Source organism: Diplotaxodon limnothrissa, linkage group LG19 (genome assembly GCF_057381915.1).
Source record: "Diplotaxodon limnothrissa isolate DT_005_m linkage group LG19, D_limnothrissa_male_GT1.1, whole genome shotgun sequence".
Classification (NCBI taxonomy): domain Eukaryota; kingdom Metazoa; phylum Chordata; class Actinopteri; order Cichliformes; family Cichlidae; genus Diplotaxodon; species Diplotaxodon limnothrissa.
The window spans coordinates 19,251,324-19,274,998 of record NC_140614.1 but is presented as its reverse complement, the minus strand read 5'-3'; the positions used below and the strand labels follow the sequence as shown (position 1 = coordinate 19,274,998).

General features: G+C 41.4%; 1 protein-coding gene across 4 annotated transcripts in view; it reads right to left on the bottom strand.

Moving 5' to 3' along the window:
- The window catches only part of actn1 (actinin, alpha 1), a 58,108-nt gene that overhangs the window by 12,044 nt on the left and 22,389 nt on the right, over positions 1-23,675 (bottom strand). For 3 of the 4 annotated variants that reach the window (XM_085343232.1, XM_085343234.1, XM_085343235.1), the window contains exons 2-14: positions 19,690-19,804; positions 19,164-19,283; positions 15,083-15,169; positions 14,458-14,545; positions 11,110-11,188; positions 10,735-10,816; positions 9,905-9,990; positions 3,467-3,559; positions 2,230-2,460; positions 1,256-1,403; positions 950-1,100; positions 551-659; positions 32-172 (exon numbers count right to left, since the gene is read on the bottom strand). In XM_085343232.1, the coding sequence (XP_085199358.1) occupies positions 32-172; positions 551-659; positions 950-1,100; positions 1,256-1,403; positions 2,230-2,460; positions 3,467-3,559; positions 9,905-9,990; positions 10,735-10,816; positions 11,110-11,188; positions 14,458-14,545; positions 15,083-15,169; positions 19,164-19,283; positions 19,690-19,804 (1,530 nt within the window). Of the gene's footprint in view, positions 1-31; positions 173-550; positions 660-949; positions 1,101-1,255; positions 1,404-2,229; positions 2,461-3,466; positions 3,560-6,925; positions 7,012-9,904; positions 9,991-10,734; positions 10,817-11,109; positions 11,189-14,457; positions 14,546-15,082; positions 15,170-19,163; positions 19,284-19,689; positions 19,805-23,675 lie in introns of all 4 variants that reach the window. The other variant, XM_085343236.1, reaches the window with a different exon arrangement.

The following is a 23,675-nucleotide window of genomic DNA, read 5'->3' as shown; positions in this document are numbered from 1 at the left end:
CTAAAGTCGCATGTATTTTTCCCCATCTCACCTGGATCTCTTCAATGGTGTGGACAATAAATGTATCCTGCAGGTCCTCCATTGCGCCCTCCATCCAGTTGTTGAACGGAGCCGCTCTTTTGGCAAACTCAAGGTACAGCTGGTCGATGGTTTCAAGGAGCTTCTCTGTTCTCTGTTGAGCATTAAAAATGTGATAAACATAAATTTACAGGGTTTTTATTGACCTTCAAAGTCTATTTGGGTGAAATTTAAGAATTCGTGGAGGCTTTTTTTTTTTTGCATGAGCATTCACAGAGCTCAGAGGGATTTGGGGGGTTATATCTTCACAAATAAAGTCTCTAAACTTGAAAGGCTTTTCAAGGCCAGCAGAAACTCTGAAATTGTTGTCACAGTTTCTCACTGTGAGGAAAAACTCTTTCATCTCTAAATTTTTGCCCTCACCGGCATAAAGAAGGACAGGGGGAATTTAAAACACTTTAAAGCGAGTCAGAAATGTGACTCTTTGCTAGGTTGTTTACTTTCGATTCCCTTTGGGCTTGTCCCATGTTACCTGCAGAGCCTCGCTGCGTTTCTGGGTCAGACCTCCCAGAGCGTCCCATTGGTCGCAGATCCGCTGGCAGCGAGCGTTAACACTGGGGGAGTCATAGTAGTCCAGCTCACTGGAGCACAAAAGAGACAGGAACACAAGTGGTTCGTTATCTGCAGCAGAGCAGCTTTAACTCACATTAATCATCTTTCATAGATAAGAATTTTGTTCCTGTTTGTCTGTCATCTTGATTTGTTGATTTTGTGTTTTATGTGGCGTGAAATGAGAATGAGCAGAATGTCCTAGTTGTAGGCTCAGCTCTTACTGTGCAAACAGGCAAGCTGTAAATGCACAGGAGCCCTCAAATTATCCAACTCTACTTCATCCTTTTATTGATCCACAGAAGGTGTTCACTTCTCTTACTTTAACTCCTGTGCAATGGCTGCAATCTGCTCCACGCGGTCCTGGTGTGCCGCCAGGTCACTCTCAAAGGCCTCGTGTTTTTTCAGCAAAGCCTTAATCTCTGACAGAGAGGCCGTCTCATAGTCCCGCTTCTGCAGCATGTCCTCTTTACCTTCAGGGGGAGACACAGAAAGTATATCATTAAAGCTAAAATATCTCCCACCTATACTTCTGCATTTTTACTTTACCTCAGCCACACAGCACTAAACACAGGAGCGCTCTGGTTCGTTATGTTCATATGTGCACTTTTTTCAAAACAGCAGATACCTTCAGTCCAGGCTTCGTGGATGGCTGCTTTCTGCCTGAACTTCTCTGCCAGGTGGTCGAGTCTCTCCAGCCTGCGGATCTCGTTGAGGAGCCATTCTTCGTAGCCTTTCTCTGCTCCCTCTAGATTTCCCCATGCATTGTTAATGTCCTGCATGAGGCAAAGGAGAAACAGTCTAAAACAGGCTGTGACTTCAACGGATGAAAATCTGAGCTATAAATCCAAGTAAACAAAACAGCTTTCATGTTCTGCGACTACATATATTATTTTACAAATACACACATCCACAACATAACATTACTTTACTTAAACCTCACATTTACTTTTATGGCTCACTGTCTTAAGTCTGTACTTAGCAACTGTATATATTCTACTTAAGGAGTGACGACTTATTCTGTTTAGATCAGTCCTCAACGTGGAGCTGAGACTGCTAAACCTTGAGTGTAAAATGTTAAGGTACTATTTGTTGCACTGTTTGAAAATGCTAAATGTTTTACATGCATTCAAATTGCTTGGAATTTGCATGTGCAAATGTTGAGCACCTTAATTACACAAAAATGGTTTTAGAAACTTGGTTTGAGCCATTTAGAAGTTCAAAAGCAGTTGTTACTTTTGTCTGGCTGTATTTGAGCTTTGATAAATGCTTTGCAGATGAGGCTTTATTGCCTTTTTCAGTTAATAATGAAAGCTTTAAGACTGAACCAAAAGGGAATTGAAAACAGTGAAGTTACAGTTGGTGGAATCTTATTCGATTTGTTCGTATACTATTTATTTCACAGTTATAATGGGAAAAATGCCTCCTGATGTTTTGAGACTTTACAAATTGTAAAATGTTTATGTAATTGTTGTCACGGCGTAATTATTCATATTATGTAATAGTAGAAAATGCAAAATTGTTAGAGTAAAAAAAGTTACAATGTTTTCTGACATCTCAAACTTTTTCAAGTTTGTTCTTTCAGAAACTGCCCTGACTTACCGAGACCATCTTTCCCTCAGAGGGCATGAACGCAGGCCTGTTGCTGAGCCTCAGCTTGGTCTGCAGGGTGTTGAAATTGATCTCCAACTGGCACTTTTCCTGCACTTTGGGCGGCTTGTGGAGGCGGCGATAATCTCTGAAGTCCTCCAGCTTCTGCTGCATGGCCTGCATGGTGTTCTCCGGCATTCGGTTCTCCAGCCAGGGGATGGTGCGACGGATCCACTCCAACAACTGGGGTGTTGTGTAATGTGTGGAAAAGTGTATGTATGTATGTGTGTGTGGTAAAGGATGAGATTATGAGGAGGCAGATGGAGGGAAAATGAGTTCATGGAGATGAATGGGGAAGAAGAACCATGCAAATCACAGAAAATGGAGCGTAATGATCGTCAGAGAGGAAGAAGATGAGATGTGTTGGATGTGATTGACATGTGAAGAAAGAATATAAGGTGAGATAATTAGTTGACTAGTTACGTTTTACTAACTGATTGCAACGAAATGTATGTTTTGTGTCTTTTTGTTTTCTCTCATTTTCTTTACCATTATCTATAACACAGCATCAGATATACACAAATATTTTTGTATTGAAAGTTCACTTATTTTAACCTGACTTTACAACAAGAATGCACCAAAAATAAGTCTTTTTAAAATAGTTTTTAATAAACAGTTAACTTTTAAAAATCCACTGATTTTTTCAAGGAATTGTTCATCATTTGGGGAAATAGACATACTTTCTTTTGTCATGAGAGATAAAAGTCTCAGCTTCAGTGGCATAAAGTGCTAGCCTGAACCTGCCCACTGGTACTGTGGTAGGTAAATACGTAAGGATAGAATGAAATAAACACGTTAAGTTCATATCTGTTTGTTTAATCTGTGACAATTTACATAACTGTAAGGTAACTCTATAATGTTATCATGCAGCATGTACTTTACCAATCTGGTCTAATTCTCTGCTACATCAAAAAACCTCATTTATAAGCAAATGGTATAAAATGAGAGAGAAAACAGACCGACTACCAAAAAATCTGATTTTATCTGGTGCACTTCTATGCCTAAAACCTGTTTGTCTGGCCGCTGGTTATCTTGATCTGCCATGTTTATACCTGTTTAGAGCACAAACACCCCCAGGGGTAGGAGGTGAAGGAGTGGTGCAGTAAGGGTGGGGAAAACAGAAAGGGGGGGGGGGGGGGAGTAGAGAAGTTGCAGGGCAATTAAAGGATAAAAACTGGGGTGTGCTCACATCACTGGCCAGCTTCTCATAGTCCTCCATCAGCTGCTCATTCTCTTGGTTGACAGCCAGCACCTTGCAGATCCTGTTGGCCGCTGTCTCTGCCTAAATGGCGGGAGCGAGGGGGGGGAAACAGAGTGAGACCCACAGCTGAGAGAGACAGAGCAAATTTTGAGCCTTGGTGTTATGCAGCTATCTCTAATGTTCCTTGCATATCTAACTGGTGAGTGTGCCACAGGTGATATATTTGATCTGACTGCATCCATCCATCCATCCATCCATACTGCCTACACAGAAGCACTCCAAGATTTCCCAAATGAGTCATTTTTAGGGAATGAAGCAATACATCAGCAACAGCTCTGCAGGGAAGTAAAATCAGGACAGTCACTGCATGTTACCATACCTATAATGTATAATGATGCCTGGACGTGTGTGCTGTACTGAGAATGTCAATGAAATGCCCCAAGATTAAATAGAGTCCAGCCTGTTTCCAGCAGGCACGACTCTAGAGAACAACGGTGACAACTCAGAGAGCTGTAACAATGATGCATTAAACTGTACCTGCCATCAGGTGTAGGGGCAGCGTTCTCTCTGCAACACTATCTTTTTATAGCATAGCAGCAGCAAATAGTGTTATTTTAGCCTCTCAACCTACATAAAGAGAGCTCTGACTGGAGAAATGTAGAGTGAAGCCCAGTGGGGGAACAGAGGGGCTCATCTCTGACATAACACCTCTCTCAGTCTTTAATATTGAATGCACAATGTATGAATAAGTCACTGTGACGATATGTAGTCAGGTAACCTGTTGTGTGTAAGATGAAAATGCTGTAAAGAGAAAAGAATTCTGAAAGAAAATACAAGCAGAAACTGAAGTGACATGCATAAAGTCTGGAAAATATGCAGCAGATTTTAGCTGAGAAATGCAGCACACCCAGACACAGTTTTTAGAATAAAACAAGAAACTCCATCTGCGACTGCAGCAAATCAAAACCATTGGCAATATACCTCTGAAGTGCTTGACAAGTAAATGTATTGATTGAAAAGGCAGCACAGCCTTGCAGCAGTGTCCTTTTAGAGGGTGCACAGTCTCAGTAAGCTAAACCCGAGTCTCCCTCCTGCCCCATTTCATAGTTCACAGCCTGGCATCCCACACTGAGGACTGTTTCCAGCCTCTTTTGTTAAGAGATCACAGGGGAAACTTGGCTCGGTCAGAGACATGCTCCGGGGGTTCCACCGGGAGTTGCCTTAAAAGGAGAGCCATGATGTGCAGGTCGTGCTTCTGTGAGCAAATGTTTGCATGCTGGGCCTGTTTAATGAAAGGCTCGACAGCCAGGACCTCTTTCATGAATTACTTTGTTGTGACATCACAGCGACCAGAGGGAAGGATTATTAAGGTGAAAACCATCTTCCCATTTATCTGCGGTGCCACTGTGGACACTGCCCTATTTTGTGTCTCTTCTGTATGATCAGCAGAAGCCCCACAGACCTGCTGCTCAAACCTTCAGGTCAGAAGAAAGTCAACTCGAAGAGATGGTTTGTTTCAGACAGTGGAAAAACTAAGGGGGCGCACCAAGACTTGATATAACAAATATTTTTAATGGAACAATTAAAGGAAATTTTATCATAATAGGTCCCGCATTAAAACCATTTCTGCTTGTATAGTTCTTTGATTCTTTTGACATTCCTTTTTTGATTCAAGCCCTTAAACTTGCAATTACTAATTTTTAGCCCCTTTGGGACAGCAGAAACACTCATTAAACACCACAAATTTCTACCAAATAACAGATTTTGAGCATGATTGCAATTTTCCCTCCCGTTCCCTCCTGTCTCTTTAGCAGCTATAAATGAGTTCTTTTGTCTAGTGTGAAGTTTAACTGAGCTTTTCACTTTAAACATTTGACAACACTGACTGAGAAACAAAAGAAATAAACTGGCATGTCTGACAGCAAAACTAAGAGCTGAAAGAAGCTAAAACAAAGCACAGAAGAGCGACAAACTGTGATAAAATCCTGGGCACTCTCCTCGCCACACAGACTATGCACTAATAAAAATGGACCATGTGATCCAATGTTAATAATGGGGCCGTAACTTAAAATTGGACCTTAAAGAAGATGGAATATGTGTGTAACTACAAACTCCATCAAAGCTCAATGAAACCTCCACAATGAGAGAAATAACTAATAGTTTTTTATATTCATGTTCCATTGTCATGTAGCAAACAGGTGATACACATGTGTCTCCTTGCTGCCACCTTTTTTGAACGAGGGAGAAAAAGGAATAACAACATAATCATGTAGCACAGAATCTATTTTTGGATCAGAGACTGAATTGTAACCTGATTATCAGGAATTACACTTCCTTAAAAAACAATACTGTTATTTAACTTTGTGGAGTTAATGTGAGGATTTCCACGTGCAGAGCGTTCCAACATAGGAATGTCTAACTCATAGTGTTTATTGCTAAATATCTGCCCTAAAGGGTGAAATCGGAGGTGTTAAAGAGAGGAGGAGTAACTGTTCCTCCACCCATTGTTTCTGAAATCTACGCCAGAGCTGTAAAACTGTGTGCCAGCCAGCAGCAGTTTCCGGACTCCTGCTTCTCAGGAGAGCTCCATTAAGAAGTGGATCCTAATAAAGATTTTAAGTACAGGAGACTTAGCGGATATCCTGCATGTGTGATAAGTCTCTATTACTCGCTGCGGAGATCTTTAGCGGATTTGGCATGTCTTTGGAATAATATATTCCACTGAGAGTGCAGGGACTAGTTGCAGGGGTGTACATTGTATCAGGGATCAATATACTGCTGAAAGAGAGGAGATAAGGAGGCTCTGAATAAGCCAAGTCTCCCAGTGGAGCCACCCACAATAAAAATGCATCAAGCGATAGCACTTCGAGGCACATAAACTCAATTTTCAGATAGCAATGATGTCAGCAATGCAAATATGTGTGTGTTTCTTGGATTGCTTAATGTTTTAATATGAAGTCAGAGCAACCAGATATCCTACTCCCACCTAGTCTATAATCAGGATTTGCTGTGCAGAGAGGAAGAACTCTGGGTGCCCTGCCTTTACTGCAGGACAAGAGAAAATGCTCTTTAGAAACTTATGTTATTGTAGTAGGAAACGTGACACTTTACATACGAATTCAAAACATAGACCCTGCTTTTAGCTCTATTTTTCATCTCCACAGACTTCCTGTTAGCTACTGAATGCTCCATTATGTTAAATACGTAAACTCTTATTGTTTCTGTCTGCTGTCTGAAGCTGGACCAATGATGTACAGTAAGGGTTTTTGAACATTGCTATGAGGGAGGTGTAAGTGAATGGAAACATGGAACTGTATAACCCAAACAATGAGCTAAAAAAAAAACGCTAAAAAGCTTCAGAGAACTAAGACAAAAAAAATACTGCCAACCAGTACAGCAGGTATTTTGTGATTTTTTTTTTACTTTTTATTATGTTTTATTTCTCACCTTCTGTTTGCCTGAGAATGCGTGGTAATAACACGACACATAAGTCATGACGGCCTTCTCATCTGGCCTCAAGGTGCTAATGATATCTGCCAAGGGAACAGAGGAAAAGGAGAGAGGACAGGGAAGAGAAAAAGGCACCAGTGTAAAAGTGTGCAGAGACAAAATAAGGCCAGCAGGGGGTGCAGTGACAAGTTATCTCCAGTTTACCTGCAGTTGGTCTTCAAGTTAGCTTGTTATTAGCGATTCTTAATTTTTCTCGTGAAAAGTGAGATGCTTGCCTTGATTCAAAGTGGGAGGTGGAAGCATGAAGTGAAAACACATTCATTTTATAAGGAGTAATGGTTTCTTGAGTGTTTTAACTTTTCATTTTGTTGCATTGAGAGCCAGCTGTATGTCATCCCACACCTCCTTATCTATGATGCAATCCAGAGTCCAGCTGTAGTTTAACTTCTCTCAATGAGGCACACCACTCTCTCCACTTATAAACACAGACGTTTTTAGTGCACGTTGCTTAAACACAGCTGTGGTGAAGTGCTCTCTCCACTGCTGGGCCTCTTAGATGAACCTGGCTCTTATATAACTTGTGCCTCATGATGCTGCAGAGGTGCAGCACAGTCTCACATTTCCTGTTGTATTTCTATGTACGCTGTTGTCAAACTAACAGACAGGAATTCGTTATCCCACTGAGAAACTCCAAAGTAGCACTTCTTTCCTGTAAAGAAACAGGGAAATGGACTCCTGTGTGTAACCAGCTGCCACATATCCAGCCTCCTGCTTGACTACGAAGCACCAGTTTTAATTGTATTCATTCCTTCACTCTCAATTTAAGCTGTCACTCCGAGGGCTGAACATAATCGTCCAATTAAACAGTCACATATCCCCTTCTGTAATACACTTCAGGCTAATTTGTGTCAAGCCATTGCTGTTATCACAGCCAATCACCATCACTCCGATCAGATAAACGTCGCCACACTTCCCACTCTGCTTTTGCTCAGCACCATGAAACTAGGGTTGCCAACTCCCTGAAAAATAAATAAGGGACACCTCGTGGCCAGGGCCGGGCGACCCAGTTGTCTTCACCCTTCCCAGTGTGGTGAATTTTCTAGCTCTTTTTTTGTGTGCCATTTATTTTTAGCTCAAAATGACAACATTAACACAGTAAAACAGGTCTCTTTCTTAAACAGAAGCCTGTCATGCTTAACTTTTGAGAATATAAGTAAATCTTTCTTTAAAAGCACTCTGTCCTGCTTAACTTAAAATAATAGAAAACAATAGAAAGAAAAATATTCTTGTAACAGTGCACATTTAGTGCATTTAGTACAATTGGCTTCAGTTGAGGTATTATTTCAGCTTTTCTAATGCTAATCAGCTGCTCCTGTTTGTAAACCCGCTTGTTCCCATGATTACGCATCTTAACTCATCATCATTATTCATCTATGTATTACTTTTATGTATTAGTCATCAATTTGTTGTAATCATCTATCCTTGCAGTTGTTTATTACACAAAATAAATTATATTATCACACTTCTGGCCACATAGCGCTGATATTCACTGCACATGCCCATATTAACGTTTTCCAGCCAGGTGTTTTCCTTTTCCCATTCTTCCCTTTCTCTGAGGGGAACAAACATTGCTGCTCTAATGCTGGGCTCACACTGTGCGGTTTTTGGCCCATTTTGAGCCGATTTTTGAGTGATCGGACCGATTTTGGCCTTCATCGTGCGTCGTGTAGTATACGTGGGGTAACGAGAAGTGATTAACACCTCACGACCAGCTCCCGATCATCAATCGCTCGTGAGGTTCTCACCACAGCCGCTCACACTGCTCGCGCGCAAACACGTAAACGTTGGTGTAAAAGATGGAGCAGCACGGCTGTGCAGCCTGTGATCTGGACACAGGCGATGGAGGCACAACTTGTAGAACTTTGGAAAGCTCATCCGAGCCTTTTCGATGTGGCATCACAAAATTATCACAACCACAACAACCGTGAAAATAGTTGGATTTACACTGCTGCTCAATCACAGCTGCCTGATCAATGTTTTTCATTAGCAATTTAGCAAAGTTGATGGTGGTGGTGGTGTGTCTGTGTGAGTGAAAGACAGAGAGAGCGAGCGACAGATTTTCTGTTATAACCTTCATGTTATGGAGGCACAGTGTGAGCACTCAGGTCCCATCAGAGCATCGGGCGGTATAGTGTGAGAGTACATCGTGACATACGAACTTCTAACCCCTGCGAGTCAATCGTGCAGTTTGAGCAGGAGCTGAATAACGTGACTGAAAAAAATCGCACAGTGTTTGCCCAGCTTTAGGTGTACTGTCATCCGAGACTTGCACCGCAGAGTCGGCGTTTGTTTCCCTGTTGGCCATGCTTCTTGTTGTGGTCATCTGTTGTCTTCCGGTATTTTCTCCGCAAGCGACCTTTCCTCGACCAATGAGATGAGCGGTAATCTGAATTGTCATACTCGAATTGTCATAAGTGTGCTGTCAGCTCATTGGTCACAAAGCAGGAGAGGGGCTGGGAATTATGTTTTCAAACAAAGTGTTAATTCCATAAACATTTATAGACTACTTTTGATTCTCACTGTATTACGGGACAAAGTGCGTCCCTTATTAGCTCAATACGGGACGTGTGCTTTTGTTTCGAAATACGGGACGATTCCGTATTTTAAGGGACGGTTGGCAACCCTACATGAAACCCTAATGAGGGGTGGCTCCGCTAGCCTGCAGTGCCATTACAACAAGGTAGACTGGAGACACACTTGCACTCGCTGCCTTTAAGAACAGCGTGTTTTTGTCCCATCATGCATTTGGTAGTGTGAACCATGCGGAAAGTAAAGAAGACGACCCCTGCAGGGGGCGTTGTGCACTGCAGAGAGAAGGATACTGTTAGGAGAAACACGTGGAGGTGGAAAAAAGGGAAAGAGGGGAGTGAGGCGAAGAGGAGAAGGAGGAGGAAGGAGACGCTGCATCCAGGATACCTTCTGAGCGCCTGAGAAGGCGTGGTAGAAGCTAGAGACGTAGGTCATGATTGCCTTCTCGTCCGGACGGGCAGTGCCCACAATGTCTGTGGGGAAGAGAGGACGTCAGGGAGGGGATGGAGGTTAGGGTTGAGTGGGAGGAGGTTGAGGTTGTTAAACACAGAACAGTTAAATGAAGAAACAGGAAACAAAACTCATCACATAAATAATATTTAGAACGAAAACAAAATCAGTGGTATGGACCAGATGCGCTTATGGGCTTTAGCTACATCTCTTAACAGAAAACCTCCAGTTTTCAAATCTAAAAACTACTTGGTGAGCAAACCATACTTGAAGATACAGGATGACGTCAGTAAGGCTTAATTTATTTGTAGAGAAAGAACTGAATATTTACATTTAGTAGAAAATAGTCTCCCATTGTTTGCACAGCTGCACAAGTGAATGCTAAGGCCAAAATATACCCTCTCAGGAATCAGGATAACGCGCACTTGTTGAAAAGTTGGTCATTTAAAGTCAAAGCAGAATGTCATTACCAAAAAAAAATTCAACAAATAGACAGAAAAAGTGGTATTTTTTGCATTCCTCCACTCTTTCTGAAGGCACAGTAACTCTCACAGCTGTAAACACTAAAGCAGTTAGAGTGGTTGAAACTTGAAATAAAGTGATGCAATAATACAAAGATCGAGTTAAGGTGACACCGAGGTCTTCAAAGAGCTTTCAGATTTCTGAAGAGGAAATCTAAGAGAGCAGATTTTTGCTTTTAAACAAAGAGAGGCAAGAAATCTGCTCTTCGTGACGTGATTTTACAGTTTGACTCCCTGCCTGCTCACCTTCTGCGTCCAGCATCTTGGGGATGTCCAGGTACTTCTCTGCCACGTCGAAGGCTGTGTTCAGGTTGGTCATGGGGTCGTCCTGGCAACAGGAACAACCAGCAGATCATCAAGACTTTTACATTGCTTTTAACTGCACCATAGAAATAGTTAACATCATCATTGGAGATATAAACATGGTAATTAAAGTTAGCTACAGGGGCTGGCAACCACTACAGAAGAAGGTACAGCTAGAGTTTCTCGTTAATTGGTCAGAAGACAATCATGTTACTTCCTTGTCTTATTTTCAGAGTTTATTTGAGGCATCTGAAACGCAGTGACTCCTGTCTACAGCTCCAGTTCGGGGTTTCCATTGCCTTTGAGCAGCACACTCACCTTGCGCAATTTTCCATAGTCAATGAGCTCTGGACGGTGTCGATGAATGAGCGCGCAGAACCCCAAACCATCTTTCCAGCTGAGAGAACGAGGCAGAGAAAGAGTGATCAGGAAAAATGGCAGGAATTTAACTTTAATCAAGACCATCCCCATCAGTCTGTCCTCCTTAATCAGCTCTGTGTCAACCCCGAATCATTCCAACACCACGTGCCATTTTACTGTTATCTTCTGCACCAAACGTGCTCAAACAATAGCTCTTAAGAAATTCAATGTTTTTTATCCTTTGCCATGAAATTTTCCTTTGTGCTTTTGTTGCAGAATAAAAAATAAGACATACTAAGACGAGACAGATGTTCAACGTGGGGCTTTTGGTGCTTTTCAAAAGAGAAACTGTCTAAAACTCGGATATCTGTTGGAATTTGAGCGCCAGAGCCTGGAACACATTCAAAGAAAAAGATATTCCTGCTCAGACACTTTTGTACACTCAACAGACATGATATCTTGGTACTGGTTTTCTTTCATTTTCCAGAGCAATTGTCTTGGCAAGCGATCTCACTGCGACTCACTAACAGATGTTACGTGGTTCGCTTTTTATTGTATGCAGAAACCAACTGGCTCTCTTCTGCACAAATACAATAGAATGCCAGGTTTTAGTGACTCATATAAAGTTATTTATAATTCATCTTCAGCATTTACTGCATTTTGTCATATTTAAACGATGCAGCACAACAATCTTCATGCAGATATTCTCTGCCTATGCTTTCCCTTTTGATGAGACTGGCAATAATGCTAACATTTGGCCATTTGATGATCAACATGTTATATGTAACCATGTGTTCATAAGACACCAGATGGCCAGATCCTCTTTTACCCAGAACATGGGGTGTCTATGATTTTCAAAAGGAATTTCAAACTTTGATCACACATGCTTACACTCCACAGGTGTTTTTTTGTGTTGTTTTATTTGGTTTTCTTTTGTTTTATTATATTTTGCCGTTTTCACTGCCTTAAGGCACCGTTAACCTAAACAGGACTTTAATCCTCTGTGTTCAGCACATCAGGATTGTGTGTAATAAAATGTGCTTTATAAAGGAAACCGTCATTGCCTTCAACCTAAGTAAGCCTAAGCACAAAGAAGGCCTTTGTATACAAATAATTCTCAATCATTTAAAACTATCATGCACTGTGATGTAATCTGAGAAATAATTCCGTATCATATTACTGAGCTATTGTCAATTGTTTTGTTTTGCTCTTATTTATATTTCACTACTTTCCAGCCTTTCGTATCTCCAATATGTGGAGAAAAGCCGACCATGTGGATATTTTGCGATTTTAAGATTAGATATTAGATTTGAAATTATTTCCAAGTCATTGCATCCTATTATTTTTGGATCCCAGGTTGTAAAATCCATACAAGGCATAGCAGCTAAATCTGATTTTGATCGTGATTTTGTTTCTCTGAAATATATTTCTAGCTTGGCCTTCTGTGGCTCATTGATTGGTGCCCTTGGTGCTGAAACCAGTCGGTCTAAATGCAGCACGATGAGATGGAGCCTCACAATATCATCAATCTGGGGAAGCTGGAGAAGGTTTATTAGTGCTTTCTGGCTCCAAACAACAAATTAGTGAGATGGGATGCTTAATGTATTATTCGCCATAAAAAAGTGCCTGCAACGCACAACAGGAGTTTTTACAAGGGTGCTCATTGCTTCTTATACCTGAAGCAGCAGTATGTGAGCGTTCAGAGAGAAAAAGCAAACTCTGTACTCTTCCCTCCTCTTCCATCTCAAAAGCCCTGCTATCATCTCTCACAGTGAGACCACATCAAAGATCGGGACTCTGCTCTGGCAATCCCATTCTCCTGAAATGACCTCATCTCCACCTTCTCATCTCAGCTTTCATCCACATCTGAGGATCACAGAGGTCTTCTTTCAATAATTCAACATACATGGAGGCATTCTGTGTCATGGATCCAGGCCCAGCCAGGCCTGAAATAGGGATGCCTGGGTAGCATCCTCACTTGTATTTTCACATTCAGAACTTACAGCTAGTCGCTGTAATTTGATTAATTATTTGCATGCAACATGTCTATGGATAATTACTTCCACTTCCTGCGTTTCACAGTATGCTTTACGAGGATGTCTACTGTCTGTTCCTGGTTAAGGGTGTGCACTCTGCTATTTCAAGTCTGATCTGTTACCTATCAACGCTGTCTGAGGCAACAGCTCTCATCTGCATCGAGTCTGAGCTATTTATGAAATTATGTGTTTGTGTAATTCGGGTGTTTTAAAAAATTCACTCCACATAAAGACCTCACTGAAACAGCCAAGCTGAAAACCACATTTTAACTGAAGCAGTGCCCTTTGCCGATATTTGGAGAAGGATTCATGCATAAAAAGCTTACCAGTAGGAAAGTATCATGTGTCAGTAAGGGGACTTCCAAAATTTAAAAACACTTCACTGAAAGAGGCTTATGCTTTAATTTTTTTGGCATAGGTGGCAACAAATGGTTGCAACAGGATACCTGAAAGTGCAAGTCCTCGAACACGAACAAAGACTAAACCCAAATACAGAATTTAAACACATGATGAAGCATCCTGTCAGAGATTTAAAAAAAAAAAAATCTCTAACAGGTTGTCTCACAGCTGGGACGCAACCTAAGAATCTGTGTTGCATTAAGGTTATTCATAGTTCATAGTGTTAGAAGAGATCTAGATCACAAGGTGACACAAATACACTTCTGTTTATGTGTGTGTGCACCTGCCAGTCGAGCAACAACATGCCTCAGGTGCTTAAGCGTTTCATCGTCCGCCCATGATGAGATTTGTGCGTTTGCAAAGATTTGTTTTTCCCAGAGTTTCCAAAACAAAGACGAACAACAAAGACAAAGGTAACATAAGCCAGAGTGGACGGGACGATATTTAACCATCCTCCTGTAATCCAGCTCTGAACTTTTGCTCAGGTAATATCTGCTTACTGTATCTCCTGATTGTCAGAAATATTTCCAACACTAAGCAACAAACTGGGCTGTTTTCCTTTTTCCCCTCATCTTATTTTAAGGTTTGCTTATAAATGAGCATTAGAACAACGAAGAGCCAAAAGCAAAAATGCACAAAAGGTAAATTTTTCCACTGAGGTTAAGCTAAAACTGTTTTTAGCTGAGGTGAAGGCACCCCTGCTCGTACACATTCTTTAGTCTAATTTTCCCTGTTTGACATCAAATTTTGAGCCTCCGATAGTTATGTTTATGGTTCCACAATCTCATGTGATTAACTGCAACTGCAGCTTAGCATGTGAGTAAAACAACCATCTGTGTGGCTTAATTTGTGCTCCTCTCCAGCCTCGTACCTGATGTGAAAGTTTTGGATGTTAACATTCTTGTATGGCGCAGTCTTCCTCTGGCACCACAGCAGGAGGCCCTCTTTGGCAGATGTCTCTGTGGTTGGAGAGAAGGGATCATTGTGAAGTTGGAGGAACTCTCGGGCTTTTACTTTGACCGACTCTCCACTAATCCCTGTTTAGTGCTGGATTAAGTGGAGGTGAAGAGAATGGAAAGCATGTGTGACTGCTTGGAGGTTTCATGCTTTCCTATTTCCAGTCAATACCAAATGGTGTCAAACATCCTCTTTTAGCAAACCAGTAAAGCAAAGTTCACTAATAAACACAGTGTGGAAATGCCGCACAAAGCAAACTTTACAAACGTCTGGCGTTTAAATTGGATTATCCTGTAAATGCATTATATACGTTAACCATGGGCAGGACCACATCGCAAACGTTTCCACCTTGAAAAGAAAAAAAAAGAAGCTTTTTTAAGCTCAGTGCAAAGGTCTTAACACTGAGACACTGTGTCAATGAAAAGTGTTTTCAATTGCAAATGAAGACAGTGAGCTAGGCTTCTTTTCAATAAACCAAATGAATAAGACGCGTGTGGAAATGTTCCCACACACACACACACACACACACACAATGCTACCTTCCACAGAAATGTCTTGAATGGCAAAGCGGAGGATAATGGTCCAGATCATTCCCAGGGTCATCTTGGCGTTGCCATCTACGATCTCTGTAAGAGGGAAAACCAGTAACATTTCAGGACTGATGCATTCAGCAGGCACTTATAGTATAATATATTTTTCTCACATCTGGCTTGTTTGGTGGTTTTCAAGCAAAGAAAAACTAAATTTTTAGGTTTAAAAGCTGACAATTTTGTCCATGGCTCTAAGGAGAAGGCAAAGCCCTTTGGTTTCATCTATTTAATGGATTGCCATAAACTTTGAAACTTTGCCACATCAGGCTTTACAGACTGCACCTATTCTTAGTCCCTTGATGTGGATTAAAAACACTCAATAAAACTCCTTCAACAGGGGGGAAAAAAAATAGAAGAAGAAACTCTCAGGAACGCAGACACGTTTAAAAACAAACAAACAAAAAAAACCCCATCATATTGCTCTGTGAGACTTGTACAGTAATATTAGATGTTAAGATTACTTATAATAGCTTTTAAAAGACTATATTGCTATTCTGTGTTGTATAGATACAGGCATTTACTGTAAATGTTATTGCAACAAAACTTATATGTATTTTGGGTGTTTGGAAAACATTTCCATTAAAATTATCATATTTTAAAGATGCTAAAAATACAGCACAACAATTGGATGTCATCCTAAGGCACCAACATCCCAACTTTGAGTAGTTTCTTATACTTAAACTACTGAGTGAATGCTTGTGAGGCCAGCAGTTTAACAGACTCACATAACCTAACATGCACTTGCACACAAACCAGCTACCAAAACAGAGAGTGGAGACGCTCAGGTTACAGCTCACGCGCAGGGAGGCTGATCTCATTTGCTGCTAAGAACTCCACTATATTTTGATCCCTATTTAGTAAAACAGCTACTTGCTGAGATATCAGTGTTCAAAATCTTTTAATCTCGATGCTTAGATTAGACAACAAGATAACCAAGAGGTCAACTAAACACTCAACTCCACTTTAATGATTTCCCTTATGTGTGCAGCAAAGCCTTTATGAATTAAACATGTGATGATTCAGTGATTTGAGCCAAGACCTGTTAAGCTGTCAATCAGCTGTGTGCCGGCAGCTGAAGGCTGTGAACGAACTGCCTGTGTCCAGCCCTCTCTGTGTTGTCGATAATGAAAATCCCCTCCAACAGGTCACCCTGTTTGCCCGCCTTCAATAATTATTTGTTTTTGCCTCTAATCCAATAAGGCTTGGAGCACGGCCGCTCGACTGTGACAAACTCAGACTGCGAGATGCCAGTCAGATGTCTCTGCGTGTAACGCGGTGCGAAAGACGCCCGCGATTGAATTAGGAGGCAGAAAAAAGTCAAGCTCGGTGCTTCAGGCTGACACATGCAGATACATGTTGAGATTAGCTCTAATGAACATGACTGATCCACCAGGGGAAGAACAAAAATCCTTCTAATTCCATTTGAAACTGCATCCCCCCGTCTTTTATCCCTCACCCACAACAAACCCCCTGAGGAGTCGCAAAGACCTGAGCCTTCGACTAGTCACTTCCCACCAACACAGCTAGCAGAGCGGCAGGACCAGGAGGGGATTCCAGGCGGATAATCTGTCTGGAATGTTGGTCTGGCTTAGGAGTTTTTATACTATTACTCTGGGCAGAAAAAAAATCTCTAGTTAATTTCAAGTTATTTCAATTAATTTAAATTTAAAATGCACTTGCCCTGTCTCAGTTGTGATTATTCGCTGGTGTTCTTTGTTTGTAATCAAATATTTTTGACTTTCCTACTGCTGGTCTCATTGAACACATAACTGATATCTCTCAAGCTAAGGAAAAATGACACAACCAGTTTTTTTTTTTATAGTTTAGACATTGCAGATCAGGTCTGTCAAACTCATCTACCCCACAAGTTTGAGCTCATGTGGGGTGGACCAGAGTAACTAATTATTCCCCCTAATTGCAAAAATCACCTAAAAGTCTTATTCAGTTGCTATATTTTAAAATAAAATAATACTATAAGCCACTTAAAAAGTTGACATTTATACAGCTTGTGAATTAAAAATATGTTAAATCAATTTTTCATTCAATCCATGTTTACGCAGATGAAGCACAATTGTGACTTTGTCAGATTTTGCGTTGCAGCTCAGCTTTTGTCATTAAAACCTTCTCAAGCTAAGGAGTTCTTTGCAAGATTTGTGCACGACGCTGACAGAGACCGGCTTATGATGGAAAGACTAGAGATTCTGAACAGCAGGCGTTAAGACTGGTCAGAGGTTAACCTTATTAAGGAAGGGAGGCATTGGGGAGGGACAGTAATGCCCGTCTTAGCCACCGTCCAAGGGATCATATTCATTAAAGGGACACTTCACAAAAACATTAAAACATATAATACATATTTAGTCAATACAGTTATAAATTGAAGGAGAATCTATCAACCTTAAATTCTAAGGCTTTAGTTTTGTTTATTTTCAGTAGAACAGACTCTGCTAGAGTGCTTTTTACAGTTAAAATTATTCCTTATTCCTGTATTTACCTTCAATTGTTCCTTAATGAAGAAATTTTCACTTGTCTCACTTTAAGATTAACCTCACTTTGCACATGCAGGTTTGTGGGACTTCTGTTATCATAGGCAGAGCTGTGTGGCTGAGTTGACTGCATTAGGCCTCAGTCATACAGCCCTAAAGACCAGTCAGCAACCATATGGCAACCAGAAAAAAATCCCACTGATAGGTGAGTGGCTGCTGGAGGTTGCTACAGGACCCAAAGAGATATATGGTGCTGCACTCCTCCTTGGGATTTCTTTGTTGCTAGCAGGTCGTCACCAGTAGTTTACCGCAGAAACAGAGAACATACACCTTCAAAGTAAAAGTTTCCCCTTTTGAAACCTGTTGATTGCAACAGTAAGGCAAACCTTTTACTATGAAGTTGAATTTTCCAATTTCCTTTTCTCTGTCCCATTTTTTCACGTTTCCAGGAAAAAAGGAGATTTTTGGGTGAAGCTGATCTTACCCAGCAACCACTTGCCAAAAGGCTGGGGGATACACATTTATAGCCACTGACTATATCAGGGGTAGGGGACTCCAGGCCTTAATGGCCGGTGTCCTGCAGGTTTTGGATGTGTCCTTGATCCATCACAGCTGATTTAAATAGCTAAATTACCTCCTCAACATGTCTTGAAGTTCTCCAGAGGCCTGGTAATGATCTAATCATTTGATTCAGGTGTATTGACCCAGGGTGAGATCTAAAACCAACCCTTGAGGTCTGTATTTCCCCCCACCCTTGGACGATATATAGAAATACCTGTTTCCAACTCAAGAACCGAAAACTTCATTTGTAAGCAGATTTCATAGGGATTGCAGTATGTGTTCAGGAACATAAATGTTAAACTGTTAACAGCAAAATCAGCACACCATCTTTAGTAATTCTGGGTAGTTTTTAAAGCCATCTTTCAGCGTTTTGAGGAGCTCTGCAAAATATCTGTTTACTTTCACTCTAAACTAAACAGTAAGCCAAAAAATATCTGACAGTATATGATTTTTTTCAGATTATCTACAGCCATTGACAGACTTCCTGTTTGTTGCAACACATGTATGCAAACTATGCATGTGGCCAAGACTGGGCAGACAGTCAGAGAGAGTGAGAGAGACAGAAAGTGAAAGTCGAGTGTTTACTCTGCTAAAGACTTGTTTACTCTCAGATGGGAAGAGGGTGGACATCCCCAAGTTATTTGTGCTGAACAATGAGCAGCCTCAGCCCCAGAGGGGATTGCTGATCCTAAGATCTACTCTCAGAAAATGCACTGCAAAGCACAAGCTCTGCCCGAGCACTCGGCAATAAGGATCTCATTAAACCGCACAGCAGCCTGTGCCACTGCCATGGTAACGGGTGAGAAAGCGAGAGGGAGGGCCGGAGGCCACATTATACATAACTATTTACAACAGAACAGTAGCTATTGATTTGGCTGATGACCTAATTAAAATCAACAGGTGACAAATGCAAACTAACTACAGAGAAGGTCATTCTGGGTTTTGTGGAAACTGTCTGACCTTTGCTTTGATGTGACATCACTCACCTTCAGCTCCAATAGAAACCAGCTTCACTCCTTTGCTGGCGATAAAGTCGAGGGCTTTGTTAACATTGGAAATCTTGTGGACTCTCATTTTGCCTCTCTCTGGTTTGGCCAAGCGTTCGCCTGGACAAGAAACACATTTTCAATTACAGAAAAATGTTTTTTGATTAGCAAAAATACATGACATCTTACAAAAACAATGTAATGTTATTTTAATACTTCATTCTGAACTCCACCTTCAAATTGACCTACAGCTCTGGTTTCCATCTGCATAATCAAATATGAAGGCCTTAATTTAAATTCCTCTCATAACCAGACACATTATAGAAGATAAAGCTGTTAAAATTGTGTTTCTTTAGTTCAAACAAACACGAGTGTGTTATCTACACTATGATTTAGCTGTCAGAAATACATTTTATACAAGCATACTGTTGGACTAGTCCTGTAAGGGGAATTCTGGTAGCTAAAAATCAACAAGTGCTGTTTTCATTCAGGTAATCTTGTTAAGCAAGGAGCTTTTTTCCCTCACCTGAGATGACCTCCAGCAGCAGCATGAGTTTCAGTCCATCCCGGAAGTCCTCTTCGATGTTCTCAATCTGCGTGCCTGCTTTCCTCAGGTGAGAGTTACACCAAGCTGTAAACGTCTATATGATGGGGAAAGAAATCAGATAAAAACACCGTCACATGTGTGTATTTAATGTGCTGCAAAATATACACCAAACATGAGCCAACCAGGTTCTTAAAGGGGCAAGTTTACTTATCAAGCAACTAGAGTTTCTTTGTTTGCATTGTATTGTATTGCAGGCTTATTCAGTTTTACAATCTGATGATATTGGCACTAGTTCAAAAAAAATCAAGCAAGCAACGGTGACAATATCATCAGCAGGAGATTATTTGGATTAGCAGATTTATTTAATTAAGTGGGTTTTTTTGCATTTTCTCAGCCTTCCAGATCACACACCACTTCCTCCTCCTTTCAGACCTCATCTGCCCTTTCAAAGTACACACTGTTGTTGTGTCTTGAACTGTAACCTTTTTGCTGTAAGAGTAACGGGCACAGTGGATGGTGAATGCCATAAATCCTGCATTTTTGGCTCATTGCACTTGGCATAAATAATGGGACTAAATCTTTCTCTGACATATTAAATAACACCAATGTGGGTACAGTAGCGCACCAGAATTATCAGCTGTAAAACAAAGAACAGCTCACAGGAATGCTGTTAGCTTTAGGGCACAAATTTGGTAAAAAATAAGAGAATCAACATAGTTCATCTTTTGGGAACTACGAATGTTTGTACAAAATTTGTGCATTTTCTGAGAATTTGAAGTAGATGCTGACATTTTTCAGTCTAGCCCAACATTGCTATCCACAGGGAAAAGCTGCCAGGAAATCATGTCTGGTTAGGATATCTGTGAACAAAATACTGAAACACTGCCAGCTCCGTTTACAGTTTATGAGGGATAAGGAAGTTCTCCTACAAGGACTAATAAACCACAACATCGGGACCTTTAAAAGTTACATATCAATGGAAATCTGTTGATGGACAGATGTAATCCCTGCTCCCACACTTTCACCTTTTCCTGTGGTGCCGACAAACTTGACTTCTGGATTTTCTTCACTCAACACACACACTGGACCATTGTATACATACAGTAGGTGTAGCAAGCCTTGGATTGTCTGGCATTGCTGGCATGCAAACATGCTAATGGAAACCATCTGGAGCAGGACCTCAACCGCCCAACAGGAGCTGGCATGAGGACTGGGCCCGTTATGCACCCTGTTGCAAAACGCCTTTTTATGAGTTCCCGGGTTAATTGCATCCACTGTGCGCAGATCAGACACTGTGTTTCCTCCAGAGAGCTGAAGGAGGACCTGCAGGAGCAGAGCCAGGCGTTTATGAAAGCCAACACTGTCTTTCACTGGCTTGCTTTCCACTGCTGGGGAACAAAAGCCACTTAAAAGTCATTGGCGATCTGGTTCGAAGCACTTGTGGAACTTCCGCGATGAGATCACGCTTAAAAATGGAGTCGCGTGAGGTTTACACGGCTATCAATAAACTACAGTGTGGAAGAGCTGGGTTTAAGATGTGTGCGAGGTTGATGGCGTGTGGTGGAGTAAGAAAAAAAACTGGAGGAAACTCTGTAGATACTGTAGAAGATGTGAAGGGAAACAGACAGATTATATGGTGTTTCATCCCTAAGGGCAGGACTGACGGAAAAAGACCAGCACTGAAGATTTATGTGCAAACAGCAGGCACACGCCCTGAACCCAGAAGATACTACTTTCCAGCAATACTACTCATGATTTAAGTCAAGCTCCAACAGGCACTAAGATATTTGAAATAATTCTAATCAATAGTCCCTTTAGGGGCTTTCCAAATGTTTTAAACAGTCGAGGCAGAGCTGTGCTGTCAGCAGCTTGTGTGAATACTGTGCAATTTAATCAAAGTATTAAGATAAGAGTGTTTGCTGGCTCTGCAGGTTCAGATTCTTACAATGTTCTGTCTCTTTTTTGTCTAAGATGTCATTCTTGACAAGTGCCAGCTCTTTTGTTCCCTCCTCTTTGTGAAACACCTTCAAAATAACAGAAAGACGATCTAAATTATATCAGGAAATTTTGCTAACCACCTGCAAACAGCTTCATGTTAAAGGAGAGCAAAAAAGACAGGAAATGGTGTGAAGTACAAAGTGGAGTGTTTTGTATGCTCTGAGCAGAATAAAATGAGTTTTTACCTAAAACTCGTGATTAGTGCAGGTTTATGAAGACCAGAGTGTTGAAAACACTCAGAGTGAAGCTGCAAAGAGCACAGTTGTGAAAACGACTAAAAGTTCCCAGAAGGAATGTTAGCTTGTTAAATGTCTTGGAAGGAGGGCAAGTTTGGCTGCTTCGGGTTGGACGACAGGCCTCCTCCTGACAGGAATTAGCCGGCCCTCCTGCAGTTTCTCTAAGTCTCTGGGTCACTGTGGAGTTTGGCAACAGCACACAGTCCAGGCTGGCAGCCACCTGCACCCTCACATGACCCCCCTCTGGCTGCGCTGTGGACTACACTCCCAGACACCTTCAGGTGTTCTGAGGCTCTTGGCAGGGCAGGGCTCAGAGTTGCTGCTCCACTGATCACAGAGAGACAGATTACTGCACGAGCAGACAGCCAAGCATGGCTTTGACCTGAAAAGCTCTAGTCAGTCTAATCTTACAAAAAAGAAAGTTAATAAAAGAAATGTGCACATTTTGTTGACCCAAGATCCACTTGAGGTCACCGCATCTGTGGGACTTGCCAGCGACATTACCCAGCACAGTTCAGTCCTCAACCTAAAAGTCTTTCTATTGTAATGTTAAAAATGAAGATATACTATCTGATCTGTTTCAAATTTTCCATCAATAAATTGTTAGGATGATAATTTATTTTCCTGGAATAAAACACTTTATCCTGGAAGACCAGATTTAAGATCCACTTTGAAGGATTCTTGGTTATAGTTGCTTGTCCAGCACCGACTGCTACAGAGTGGAAAGGTCACGTTTTCCCCATTGCTCCTCCTTGGGATTGAAAGTGACAACTGTGCAATGAGTTTCCATATGACTCAAGCTCGTCTTTGCAGAAGATTGCCAACCCAACTTAATTAATAGCCGTGGTGGACTCCCTAAAGAGCTAAGAGAGAAAAACCTCTGAGAGTTACCTAAGAGTGAGGCTGAAGGGCTTTCCCTGTGCTTAGCACATATATATTTATAGCCTGAGGAGGACGCAGGTTGAGTAGCATCGTCAAAAAAAAAACCTTACACAGTATCATCAGGCACAATATGATGTGACATCAATATAATATACTTAAAACTTCAAGACTTACATTTATTTAAAAAAAACAATATTAAAGAAAGCCCATGTTTACCCATCATCTCAACTCTGTAGCTCACTGAGACTGTGTCTCTACTACCGTCAACTTCTCTCTGTGTGATTGTTGAAAAGCAGGGACTGATTTAAAAAGAAAACAAAAAAAAAACTGTGTCATTGTTTTTGGATCTGCAACAAAAGGACAGAGTTGCCCACATCAATACAGCAAACTGACCAAAAACTCATGCAGCTGTGAAGCACCTAAAGCAATTAAAAACTGCTCATTATATGAATCCACGGTGTGGCGTGTCTCGTACTATTCCTCTGCACTCCATGTGCAACTGTTTGGTCCTTGTACAGTTTGTGTCAGTACAGTATGTGCTGTGAATCTCTGTAAGCTGTTGACATGTCTGCTCCAGAGTCCTGCCAGTGCAAAATCGTTCTCATTACTGCCGTTTAACGCAGTCTGTTTCAGCTTCAGCATCATAACGTGTAACAGAGCAAAGTGAAAGCATGACTGAAGGGCTGAATGTGTCTGTGGGAGGAACTGGAGGGTCGTAAAAATTGGAGGCCTCCCCCATTCTCTGCTCTCTCTCTTTCTCTGTCTGGTCTCAGCCTCCCAGAACTGAGGCAGGCTGTAAAAACAACAGGGGTCAAGAGTGGGAGAAATCTGCTCCACATCAACTTCGGG